A 12,804-nucleotide genomic window follows, 5' to 3' on the forward strand; every position below is an offset into this window, starting at 1 on the left:
GATGTATGTATGGGAGACAGAGGTCAATTCTGTAACCTTCTTTTAGAGTTCTGGACTTTGGCTTTGTAATTATTTCTGCAATCTATGTGAGCCACGACAGATCTTCCTTCTAATGACCAATATCCCAACATGATCGGGAAATCTGAAAGCATTTGGGGATAGAGCTACAGAATGCTTACAAAACAGCCTGTTTAGTTTCGAAGAGTCACGGATGGAATCCATGGAATGACGCTACAACAGACACAATGGGTTGCCTAATAACTGATGAATGACGAGTTACATATCTGGTGACAGTTTCTTATTGTGTCCAGGTAATCCTTAAGATTTCATCACCCCAACACCATGGTCAACTGTGTTGAAATTCAGGTTCTAAACCAGGAAAGGAAATTACAAAGAAAAATGCCCAAACAATGTGGTGGTATATCTCGTTACCAACATAATCTGAGAGGGAGTTCTTAGGAAGCCAGCCTTTGTTCTATTTTGACTTCTGCTGAAAACTGGGCTTGGTTCTCAGGCCTGCTTGCCTATACATTAATTCCTTCAGGGTGGGAAGATGTTGCTTAACATCTGAAAGAAGTAATTTATATAGTTTTTCTCCAATGACTTCAAAATCTTTGTATGTATCATAAAATACATGGGTAAACCCTTAACTCATTGACAGGCTTTGAATCTCTAACTTTTAAACAGGCAGAAATTCTTCCCAAACTCTGAAAGGCGGGCGAAGATGACACTCTGGGTCTTCTCTAGCCACATAAACCCTTGCCCCTTTCTCCAGAATTTTCAGTGTCTGTTAAAAAGAAAGAATAAAAAAAAGAGTCATAAGTGGAACCCTGGGTCAGCGGTTCTCAATCTTTAATGAGCAAACAGATCACCTAGGGATCTTGTTAAAATGCAGATTCTGTTTCAGAAGGTCCTGGGGTGGGGCGTGGGCTGAGAGTCTGCCTTCCTAACAAGCTCCCAGGCGATGCTGCTGCTGCTGGTCCATGGGCTTCCACACAGTGAGTAGGGAGCACCCAGAACACGTAATGGACGGGACCTGGGCAGGAAGGAACCAAACATTTAGTGCCTGCGAGTTTTCTTTTTTGGTTGTAGTCATTGTTTGCTTTTAACATCTTTAATGATATATTAATCGTTGACATTCACAATGTTTAATATGGGACTTCATGCCTAGAAGCTGATAATGCTGAAGCCAAATACCTATGAGTGTTTTCTGAAACTTGAAGTTGAGATGGAAAACCTTGGAATATCACAGTAGGTCCCAGGGACCCTTTAGAGATGAAAGGGAAAAGGTGGGGGACATGATCAGCATCCCCATGGGTTCTGTTACAGGAAGACAAGGCCCTGAGCTTGGACCTCGCTGGCTAGATCAAATCCATGTTTCAATCCCCCAAAACATTATCACAGTTGTCCTTTTACATTGATTTCTGCCATTGTTTGCTAGTTGTTCCCCTCATTTGACTATTATCTTCCATGAAGGGAGACACAGGGTGAGAATTCTGGGGCAGGCTCCCTCCGCCGGTGGGTCTCTGCCTTCTTACTCGGTTTTACTTTCTCCTCAATACCTGTTGTATACCTGTTGTATACTTTTGTGTTTGATTCTCTGTCGATCAATCTCCCCTATCAGATTGTAATTTCTCAGAGGGGAGAGACCCTGTTTTATTCATAATCATGACCCGAGATAGGTTCTCAATTAATCATGTCGGATGAATGAATGAGCACAGTAAATGTATACTCTGCTTTCCAGGGTATTGTGGGTTGAATTGTGTCTTCCAAAAAGATGAGTTCAAGTCCCAACCCCTGGCACCTGTGAATGAGACCTAATTTGGATATAAGGTCTTTGCAGGTATAATCTTGTTAAGATGAGGTTATACTGGATTAGCGTGGGTCCTAATCTAGTGATGGACATCCTTATAAAAGGAGGGAAATCTGGACGCAGAAAAAGACACAGAAGAGAATGCCATGTGAAGCTGGAGACAGAGGTTGGAGTGATGTCTACAAGCTGAGAAACACCAGAAGTTAGGAGAGAGGCCTGGAACAGCCTCTCCCTCAGAGACTCCAGAAGGAACCAACCCTGCCGACACCTTGATTTGGCTTCCAGCTTCCAGAACTGTGAGAGGATAAATTTTTGTTGTAAGCCACCCAGTTGGTGATACTTTGTTACAGAAGCCATAGGAAACAAACACACAGGGGTTAACACACTAGTTAGGAAGATGTGAAACAGGCTGATGGGAGGATTAGCAGCCCGAAAGGGATAAGCAGAGTGTGATAAGAATGCTACACAAACCGAGCATTCAAGCTTAACCATCTGCTTCTATAGAAGAATGCTTATTGTTTTTTGCATAAAGATAGGATGTTATTAAAAATTAAGTAAACCTAATGTAGTGACAGAAAGGGCATTTCTAATAGCACTGCTTTACTCTTGAGGGTAGTGAGGAAGTCACTAGAACTAGCCAAAACATGTCAAAACTTGTGTTTTAGAGATGGCAGGAGTAGGGGGATGCCAACTTATTAATTCCATAAACCTATAAGAAAGCGGTAATACCAACTGAGAATTGCTGGAAGATTTAAGAAAGACTTGGAGAGGGAAAAAGTCTGACTTTTTTCTGTGTAGGAATCTTATCCATTTATATCAAAATATGCTCAATTTCATAGGATACAAATACACTCAAGAAAATACATCCTTTTATATTCCTCATAATAATTATTTGTCAATATTTATCCCAACACAGTTATCTTTGCCTAGAAACTATGCATATAAGTGATTTTGCATTTTGTGTTTGCCATTTAAGATGTTTCCATATGCTCATTTGTGTCTAAGAGTATAGATCTTGCACATGTAATTTCAAATAGCCATATGCCAATCCATAATGTCAATGCACTATGGTGTGTTTATCCAAGGATCTAAGTCTCAAGGCTATAACAAAAGCCTGAAAACCCTTTCCAAGTGTAGAAAATATCCATGACATTTTCCTTCTCCATTGTGATTCTGAGCTCCCTGGAAATTCTCAGCATCTTGCCAAAGAATAAACAACATTTATGCCTCTCAGGCATCTTACAGAACTAAAGGTCTCAGATGTAGCTTTTAGGATAATAAATGGAATGTAAAATAATAAACATAAAACAAACATGTGGTTCTTGTTTTCAAGTGGAAGGATTACAGTTGGCACGGTTTCAGAGCCAGAAGTCAGGGCGATTAAGGAGCAGAGAGTTGCCAGTGCAGTCATAAATTATGGAGGAGCATGTAGAAATGGTGTGTGAGAAAGCCAACTTGCTTGCACAAAAATTTAAAAATGTATGTTGGAGTCCCCAAAGCAGACCAGTTCAGTAGTAGTCGCATTGCAGCATCCTTTGTCTTGTAGGGAGAGAGGGGAGAGCTGAGCTGGAGTAGACTTGGGGCCAGGCCACCATTTTAAGATGTCTAGCAGGACCACCAGGGTGGATGCCTGTGAGTGAGCCGCGAGTCTGCAGGGAAAGAGGCCCGAGGAGGCGTAGGACAGCAAAGTTGAGGAGAAAGCCTTGTGGGCCCTGAGGAGAAGCGGTAGAGAGAAGCTGCCTGAATCTGTCAAGGTCCTGAGATGCCCATCTGATAAAACTCCTGCTCTGAGCTCTGTGTGGCCATAGATGGAAGTCTGAAGAACTGGCTGATGGCGCAGTCAAGTCTACACCTAACTGGACTTGAATCTGGGCTCCTCTGCCTCCAAGCTGAGAGCTGGACAGCTGTGTAACCTCTCAGTGGTGCAGAGCAGGGTGACATGGGTGCCTCTGTCTAAGGCTTATGCAAGGAAGAAAGGAGATGATCTATGTAAGGGCTCAGCCCAGTCCTGGTGAGTCCTCCCTGGGCCTCACTGAAGCTTCTTCTCCTGCAATAAACCCCATGCTTTCTCACATCCCTGAGCAGGACCCGGTACCTGGCAACCAGATGACCCCTGAGAAACCAATGTTCCCATTGTAAAGGGTCATCTGCCTTGAGAGCGCCTCGATGCAGCGTTCATCCCCTTTCCCTCGCCTTTTTCTGTCACTCTGACCTTCTGCCTGACCGCTGACTCTTTCCTCACAATCTTTGCAGCCTTCAACGAATAAAATCACTACTTATCCTAAAGCAATGAGAGATTCAGTAGCAAGTAAGATTAGACTTTAAAAAATACATATACAGTTGCTCACTTTTTATTTTATAAGTAGGGACTTTTTAAATTTATTATTTTTTTTAGAGTTGGTTTAGGTTTAGGTTTTTTTTAGAGTCGCTTTAGGTTTAGGAAAGTACAGAGTTCCTGTATACCCCCACACTTTCCCATGCTCGCCCACAGCTTCTCCTATTAACATCTTGCATTAATGTAGTACATTTGTTACAAGCGGTAAGTCAATACACTACATTTTGTTAAGTAAGCCCATAGTTTACTGTAGGCTTCACTCTTGCTGTTATACATTCTATGGGTTTTGACAGATGTATAGAGATATGCATCCATGCTGTTCCTTCTCCTCTAAAGGTAAATGACTAAGACAATGGTGTCTATCCTCTTAAAATCTTGGTCTTAAAAAGCTGGTCATTGGTGCTGATGTGGTCTTACGGAAACATCCTCACAGATGGAAATGAAGTGAATCACTTGAAGAAGATGCTGTCTGAATAGGCCCAGAAGTGGACTTAGGCTTGTTGCCTTTGCTTATATATTTTTATATCTAATATTTTGGTATGCCATTGTAGCTTCAAATGATCATTTGCAAAAAATATGCACTCAAACCAAAAAAATATGGTAATGAGGAGGTATAATTCGCTTTCAAGGAGACAAAAATGAGCCTAGGTTTCCCGCTGGCATCTCAGCTTTCATTGCACGCACGCCAGTTTTAGCATCTACTCAGAGCAGAATGATGGGAGTATCTTTGTAGCAGGGATCATGTGAGAAAGTCTTGCTCTCTCCAGATGCATCAGGTTGGCAACATCTTCAGCAGTCCTAGAGAACGCCCTTCTTTCTCTGCAAGCAATCACTAGTCACTAGGGCTATGTGGTATTGCTATTTGCAAAAAACAGAATCAAGACTTTTGTTGTGGTTCAAGCAGCCTTTTTCTTTGTTTGTTTTCACACGTAATAGCTCTTCCGTATAAATATGTGTGATAAGGCATTTCCTGAATCTCTTAGAGTCACGTTTTGACTGAAGTAGAATGAAAGCAGCCCATCATCTTTCTGCTTTTGGTAAGTCATTCTGCTATGATCCCTGTGACTTTCTGACCCCACAACTGAGGGACATAAACAGAACCTCGTGTGACCATGATTCCTCCATTAACAGAGCCTTCCTCACTTTTGTTCCTTTGTCCGTGGTGATTGCACGGCTTGTTTCCTTTCTGCTTTTTCTACCTATAAATAGTTCTTGAATCAAATTCACTATGAGGTGAGTTTTGTGAGACTCACAAATCTCCCGGCAAGCCACCAATGCAGAAACTTTTACACCATCACACCATCAAACTTAAAAAGACTTCTGGTTATTTCCTCATGCCAAGCCTCTGATGCACAAAATAATGGAATCATACATTTGTTTACATTACTGAGCATTTTGAGTATGTGAAATATAATTCAGGATGAAAGATTTTTAGCAACATGGTTTCTACAAGGGACTAGAGACCTAGGAGTCATAGCTTGGGCAAATCTCAAAAACCCCTTATCGCCGAAGACAACAATGACTGGTGTCTGTAAGTTATCATCTCACAAGCTTTCATTTACTCCTTAGGCTTCACAGAATCAAAATATGCTTATAATGTCTGGATTTGATGACTGAATGAGGGGAGCAAAATGCATTTTGATATATTGTATTTTCATTACCATTCAGTTCAAAATATTTTCTGATTTCCTTGTGATTTCTTCTTTGACCCATAAGTTATTTAGAAGTGTTTTGCTTAACTTCCAAGCATTTGGGGTTTTTTTGTTTTTTGTTTTTGAGGAAGATTAGCCCTGAGCTAACTACTGCCAATCCTCCTCTGTTTGCTGAGGAAGACTGGCCCTGAGCTAACATCCGTGCCCGTCTTCCTCTACTTTATATGTGGGACACCTACCACAGCATGGCTTGCCAAGCGGTGCTACGTCCACACCTGGGATCTGAACTGGTGAACCCCGGGCCGCCGAAGCGGAACGTGTGCACGTAACCGCTGCGCCATCGGGCTGGCCCCCATTTGGGGTTGTAAGTTATCTCTTTCTTAATGATTTCCAGCTTAATACTCTCTGTGATTGTAACTTCAAAATTTGTTGAGACTTGCTTTATATCCTAGCATATGATCAATTTGGTAAATGGTCAATGTGCTCTTGAAAAGAATGTCTACACTGCAGGGTTGGGTACACTGTTCTATTTAACGTCAAATCTGTTCATTGTGTTGCTTAAATTCTTGATGTTCTTACTGATTATCTGTTTTTGTTTATCTGCTTGTTCTATCAGTTTCTGAAAGAGGTGTATGAAAATCTCCACTTCCCATTTTAGTTCTGTTAATCCTAGCTTTATATATTTTGAGGCTATATTGGCAGGTGCACACAAATTTAGAATTGCTATATGATATCTTCCTCATAGATTGAGCCTTTTGCAATTTTGAAATGTCCCCATTTATCTCTAGTAAGACTTCTTGCCTTAAAGTTTGATATTTTGATATTTGTAGCTGGAGAACTAGACGAGCTTCTTTTGGTTTGTCTTTGAAAATCTCTCTATCTCTCTATCTTCAAAGACTAGCCAAAAGAAGCTCATACACGTAGAGATGGTAAAATATCCTTTTATGGTCAACTTTTCCATATTCTTATATTTAAGGTGTATTTCCTGTAAGCAGCACATAGATGTGTTTTGTCTAATTTTGTTTTTTAATTGTGATGTTCAGTATTTTATGTTTAATATTAAAACATATGTTTGTGTTAAATCTGTCATCTTATTGTTTGTTTTCTCTTTGTTCAGCTGTTCTAGGCTCTTTTTCCTCTCCTTTCTTATATTCTTTTGAATTAATTATGTTTTATGATTCAATTTTTCCTCCTCTATTAGTTACTTATACATTCTTTTACTCTTCATTTAATGATTACTCTAGAAATTACAACATTCATTCTTCACTTATCAGATTTAATATAAAGTATTTTTACAATTTCTTGGGCAATGCCATGACCTTGCAACCCTTAACCACATTTACTCCTTCCACATGTTGTGTGTATTTAATTTTTTAAATTTACATAAAGTAAAATCTATACCTTTTGATATCCAGTTTTGACAAGTGCAGCACTGTGTACCCACCGCCACAATCAAAATACAGGGCAGTTCTGTCACCCCTGATATTTCCTTATGCTTCTCCTTTATAATGAAACTCTCCTCTAACCCTCAACCCCTGGAAACCACTTATCTGTTCTCCATTCCCTCATTTGTACCTCGTTTAGCATGTCATATAAATGGAATCACACAGAATGTCACTGTTTAATTCCGGAGTTTTTCACTTAGCATAGTGCACATGAAATTCATCCATGTTGTGGCATGTGTTGATCATTTGTTCCTCTTTCTTGCCGAGTAGTATTCCATTTTCTGGACGTATGGCAGTTTATCAACTCATCAGTTGAAGGACACATGAGTTCTTTCCAGTTTTTGGCAATCACAGACAAAGCTGCTGTGAGCATATAGGTTTTCTGTGAACATAAGTTTTCATTTCTTTAAGTTAAATACCTAGGAGTGGATTTGTTGGATCACATGGTAAGTCTATGTTGAACTTTATCAGAAACTCCTAAACTATTCTCCAATTGTCTGCATCTGTGTCAGTTTTTTCATGTGAGCCATTCAAGCAGATGTGTAGGAGTATCTCACAGGGGTTTTAATCTGGATTTTCCTAATGACAAAACATGAATTATTTGCCATCTGTATATCTTCTTTGAAGAAGTGTCTGTTCAAATCCTTTGCCTATTTTTAACATTTGAAAATAAATTGTAGCAAGGTCACAGGAAATATAGTTACAAGTAAAAATCAATTGTGTTTCTATGTACCACCTATGAATAATCAGAAAGCAAGATTTTAAAAGCAATATCATTTACAATATCACCAAAACAAATAACGTGCTTAAGTATAAATCTAATCTATGTGCAGGATCTGTTTACTCAAAACTATAAAACACTGATGAAAGCAATCGAAGAAGACCCAAATGAATGAAAAGTGTTTATGGATTGAAAGATTAAACATCAAGATGACAATTCCTCCAAAATTTATCTAAAAATTCAGTGCAAACCTCATAAAAAGTCTAGCAAAATTTTTTATATATATCACAAGCTGATCCCAAAATATGCGTGGAAAGGCAAACCAGCTCTTGGTTTCATTGACTTTATTGTTTTGCTATTTTCAATTTTATTCATATATGCTTTTATCTTTATTATTTTCTTTCTGTTTGAGTTTAATTTGCTCCTTTTTTTTTTTTTAGTTTCTTAAGAAACTAAAGATAGAAGCTTAAATTATTGATTTGAGATCTTTTGAAAGGAAAGACTTCTCACAGGCGTGTTTGAGAAGAATTGATCTTACTCAGTACAGAAGTAACAGCAGTGACCATTTAAAAACCCACCTTATATTGACAGCTGTGCTAGTTACTTTAAATGTTCACTTTCCCAAAAACTTTTAAGTTTCTGCTCTTTGCAATCATTCAGCGATATTCGTTAGTGTGTTTATTTCTCATGACAACACTGATAGGCTGTAGAAACTGATGCTCACAAATACCTGGCCTATGTTTACCCAGGTGGAGAAACTGAGATTCAAGTCAACACATTGATTTGTTCTCTAGTGTTGATTGAGCATTTAGTCTATGCCAGCGCTGCGCTCAGTCCCTGGGCTCACACAGCGAATGAGAGCAATATGACCCCTGCCCTCAGGAACTGTCGGTCTAGTGGAGGAGACAGACATGAAGCACACAATTATACTAATGGTTATCTGATTAGTGGCATCAAGTAAATGGTTCTGCAACATTAATACAGTTCTCTGCTTCTTAGGTTTATTTTGATGTGGTGAATCGCTCAACAGGAAAAATTGTGGACAAATCCTTGACTTTCAACATTAGGATCACTGACGTGAATGATCATGCGCCCCAGTTCCCTGAGAAGGAATTTGACGTCAATGTGAGAGAGGACCACGATGCAGGTGCGTGTGGGCTGCACAGCTTCCTTTCTCCTCTGCACCCCAGAGGTTCTCCTGCTTCCTTGCCGATGGGGCCCTTGCTCCTAGATGTCTTCAGGGAGACATTCCACTGCTCACATCCCAAAGGCTGCAGGCCCTGGCTTCGAGCGAAATGCTTTGAGGTCTGCAAGCCTCATTTTTGTATTGGCAATAAAACGATGTAGAAGTTGTGTCATTTGGAGGAGCTGACATGTAAATACCAATCTAAAATAAAGCCAAATGCAGTGACGGAAAAAGGCAGAGCTAGGGGGCAAGTTCCTGAACATCTCTGTGAACTTCTCGTCTGTAAAATGACAACAATACGGCATCTAGAGTTCCTGAGCTGCAGATTCTGTGAGTCTTTAGATCCAAACCACTCTTACTAGAATGAGCATCTATTTTAATAACAAAAAAGCATTGTTCACTTTGCAAAATAGCATTTGGATAACTTGGAAAAATTCCAAGAAATAAAAAGACTGAAATAGAAAGCATCTTTAATATTACCAATTAAAGATAAGTACCATCAATGTTTTAGTTAATATGCTTTCAATATTTTTCTTTGCATTTTATATGTGTGTGTATACACAAACTGTATGTTATCTTTACATATGTGTATATACTCACAGATTTTTATGTATAGTTACATATACATATTTGTATATCTACAAACTTTTTTCATCTTTATCAGAGTACAAAATGTACGTGTATATACAAAATATTTACAAATATATGGGCATGCTTTTTTACAAGTGTATATTTATGAATTTTCTTTTTTAAAAAAAGTTTTACTCTTTGTAATGCAACAGTATTCTCTTACAGTATCATATTGCATAATATTTTATTTTAGGGATGTGCTTTAAGGTATTTAACTAATCTCCCATTGTTGGACATTTATGTTTTGTTGCCACATTTTGTCATTACCGTAAAATACGCTTCAGTGAACATAATTTAGCTAAATATGTGCCCCATTCAAGCGTTATTTACTTACCTAAATTCAGAGAAGTAGAATTGCTAGTTCCAATTGCACACACAATTTAAGTGTTAGAATTTATTCATCTGCCAGCAACATGTGAGAGTCCCCGGCGTATTGTTCATCTGTGATTATTAAGAGCTTGAACATTTTTATAGGTTTCTTGGTCATTTCTATTCCTATTGCCAGTTACTTCTTTCTTTCTTTGTCCATTTCTGTTTGTATGTTTGTCATTTTTCCCCTTGATTTTAACCTCCTCATTCTATATTAAGAATATCTGTGTCTGCCATCTATATTTCAAATATGTTTTCCTGGTTTGTCTTTTCCTTTTGAATTTCGTCCATAGTTTTTGCCACACCTTTAAAAATCTATCTGATCTCTCAAGTTTGTCCTTTAAGTCTGCTGCGTTTGCAGTCATGATTAGAAGAGTCCTCTTGACCTTACGACTATTTAAATATTCCTCTTTATTTTGTCTAGTATGTATTTCAATGTTTAATCCATTCTGGTGTATGCCCCAATGCCACTTAGCAAAGAAACACCCTCCTGCTGGTTTGATAGGCTGCCTGTGGCCAATAGTAACACTTGAAAAAATTCTTTCCAGGTCAACCTATTTTTCAGATGTCAACAGTTGATTTGGATCAAGAAAATACTCCAAATTCTCAAGTCTTTTATTTCCTTGTTTCTCAAACACCGGTACTGAAAGAAAGTGGCTTCCGGATTGAACGTTATAGTGGAGAAATACGACTCTCAGGATGCTTAGATTATGAGGTTATGTGGATTTTCTTATTTCAAAAAAATGAAATGTGTTCTCCATCTCTGAGCCCCAGACTTGGGGTGTACGTTGGCAGTGAGAAGCCCTCTGTGTCTAGACTTATTAATGAAATTGGTAAAATGGAGCATTTCTGTATTAATATTTCCCTGTTCTGTATTTGAAGGGCTTGACTTCTGTTTCTTTCCCCACATAGACTGCTCCTCGGTTTACGCTAGTGATCGGAGCGAGGGATTACGGAGAACCACAGCTGTCATCCACGGCCACGGTTCATGTCAACGTGCAAGAAGGCAACAACCGCATGCCCACATTTGCCCAAGAGAACGTAAGGCACCTGGGCTCAAATTCAAGTCCTGACACAAATGGCCCCCATGTCCCAGAGGCGGTTTCGATGAGGGGATCCCCGTGTCACCCCACACACCTGTAATTCTCAAAATAACTTAAACTAGAATCAAGAAGTTGACAAGAATGGTATCGAATCATTTGAGAACAGTCACGTGAGCTCACGTGTTTTACTACTTTGTGCCAGAAACTGTGCTAAGAACTTTTACACGAATTATTTCATTTTTAATTGTTGGAACTACCCCCTGATGTCTAGTTGACAGATGAGGACCCTGCAGCCTAGGCACCCTGCAGAGAATTCATGCTCATCCACAGCAGGGTTTCTCAGCTTCTGCACTGTTGACGTTTGGGGATGGAAATCCTTTGTTTGGGGGAGGAGGCTGCCCAGTGTATTACAGGATGTTTAGTACCATCCCTGACCTCTACCCACTAGATGCCAGTAGTATCCACCAGTTGTGACACCCAAATATTGCCAAATGTCCCCTGGGAGGCAGAATCACCGCTGGGTGAGAAGTCTAGAGCTGAGCTTTTCACACAAACTTCAGGGCTCTGACGCAGGGAAGATGGGCAGGTGGGCTCTGGGCTTGCCTTCCTCATCTCCCCTGATTTATGTATCAGAGTTCCACATAGGATTTCGCATGCTGCAAGGTCCCCAGACTTGAAGAAAGTGTTGAAATCCACTGTGTAAGGCTGGTGTGGAAATACCTCACCACTTAAGATAGGCAAGGTTGCTAACAGAGAAAGTAAACGCTGCTTGGGATCTGCCTCCAGTTTTTGGTTTTTTTTTTTTGGTATTCCATATGAATTTTTTAAGGAAAAATATCCATTGCCTTTCTGTCTTTCTCCTGATCTCCCTCAATGAGGCCCTTCCTGACAACCTAGTTAAATTCCCAGCTCACCCCCTTGACGTACACACACTCAGTCATCAACTCCCTAGGGATGGGATTTTTGCCTGTCTTGTTCACAGCACCTAATACGGAACTTGGTAGGTAGTAGTCTTTATTGAATAAGTAAATGCTGCAAACAATTAGTTTTTAAAAGCATCATTTAAAAGAAAATTTTTAATTGTATAAACCAAAGCTGAAATGTTTTCCATGAAAGCACCTCACCAAACGATACAGAATAACTGAAAAATACTATTTATTATGTTTGAGCCTTGTTCCAAAGTCCTTCTCTGGCCGTGCTTTCAAAAGTAGGCTGGAAGAAATATACGCTGTTATTTTGATGTGCTTATCCAGAGAAATTATCTTGTCACGGAAAGTATTGAATAAGAAGCTATTTTAAAGATCTATATGTGTCAGAAAAATGATCACCTTAATCTAAATAACCATAAGAGTTCTATTTTAGGAGAAGATTTTTTCGGTAGCATAAACTAGGATGTGTATTATTATTTTTAAAATTCTTAGAACATCAGTGCATTGGGTTGGAGTGAAGATTACTTTTAAAGCCATTCAGTTGTGGATGCGAGGGCTCAGGAAGAAGGGACAAGAGGTTTGTTACTGATGCCTGTTCTGCAATCAGGCAGACTTTCCAATCCCTTGAGGTCAAGTTCAGTAGCAAGAGAAATATCCAGACTGTTGTGCTAAAGGCGGACA

General features: G+C 39.4%; 1 protein-coding gene across 4 annotated transcripts in view; it reads left to right on the forward strand.

Annotated features, from left to right (window-relative positions):
* Window positions 1-12,804, forward strand: part of CDH26 (cadherin 26) — a 48,640-nt gene that overhangs the window by 10,323 nt on the left and 25,513 nt on the right. For all 4 annotated transcript variants that reach the window (XM_070589645.1, XM_070589647.1, XM_070589646.1 and 1 more), the window contains exons 5-7: window positions 8,966-9,113; window positions 10,700-10,866; window positions 11,064-11,192. In XM_070589645.1, coding sequence (XP_070445746.1) covers window positions 8,966-9,113; window positions 10,700-10,866; window positions 11,064-11,192 — 444 coding nt within the window. The remainder of the gene's footprint in view (window positions 1-8,965; window positions 9,114-10,699; window positions 10,867-11,063; window positions 11,193-12,804) is intronic.

This window comes from Equus przewalskii, chromosome 21 (genome assembly GCF_037783145.1).
Source record: "Equus przewalskii isolate Varuska chromosome 21, EquPr2, whole genome shotgun sequence".
Lineage (NCBI taxonomy): Eukaryota > Metazoa > Chordata > Mammalia > Perissodactyla > Equidae > Equus > Equus przewalskii.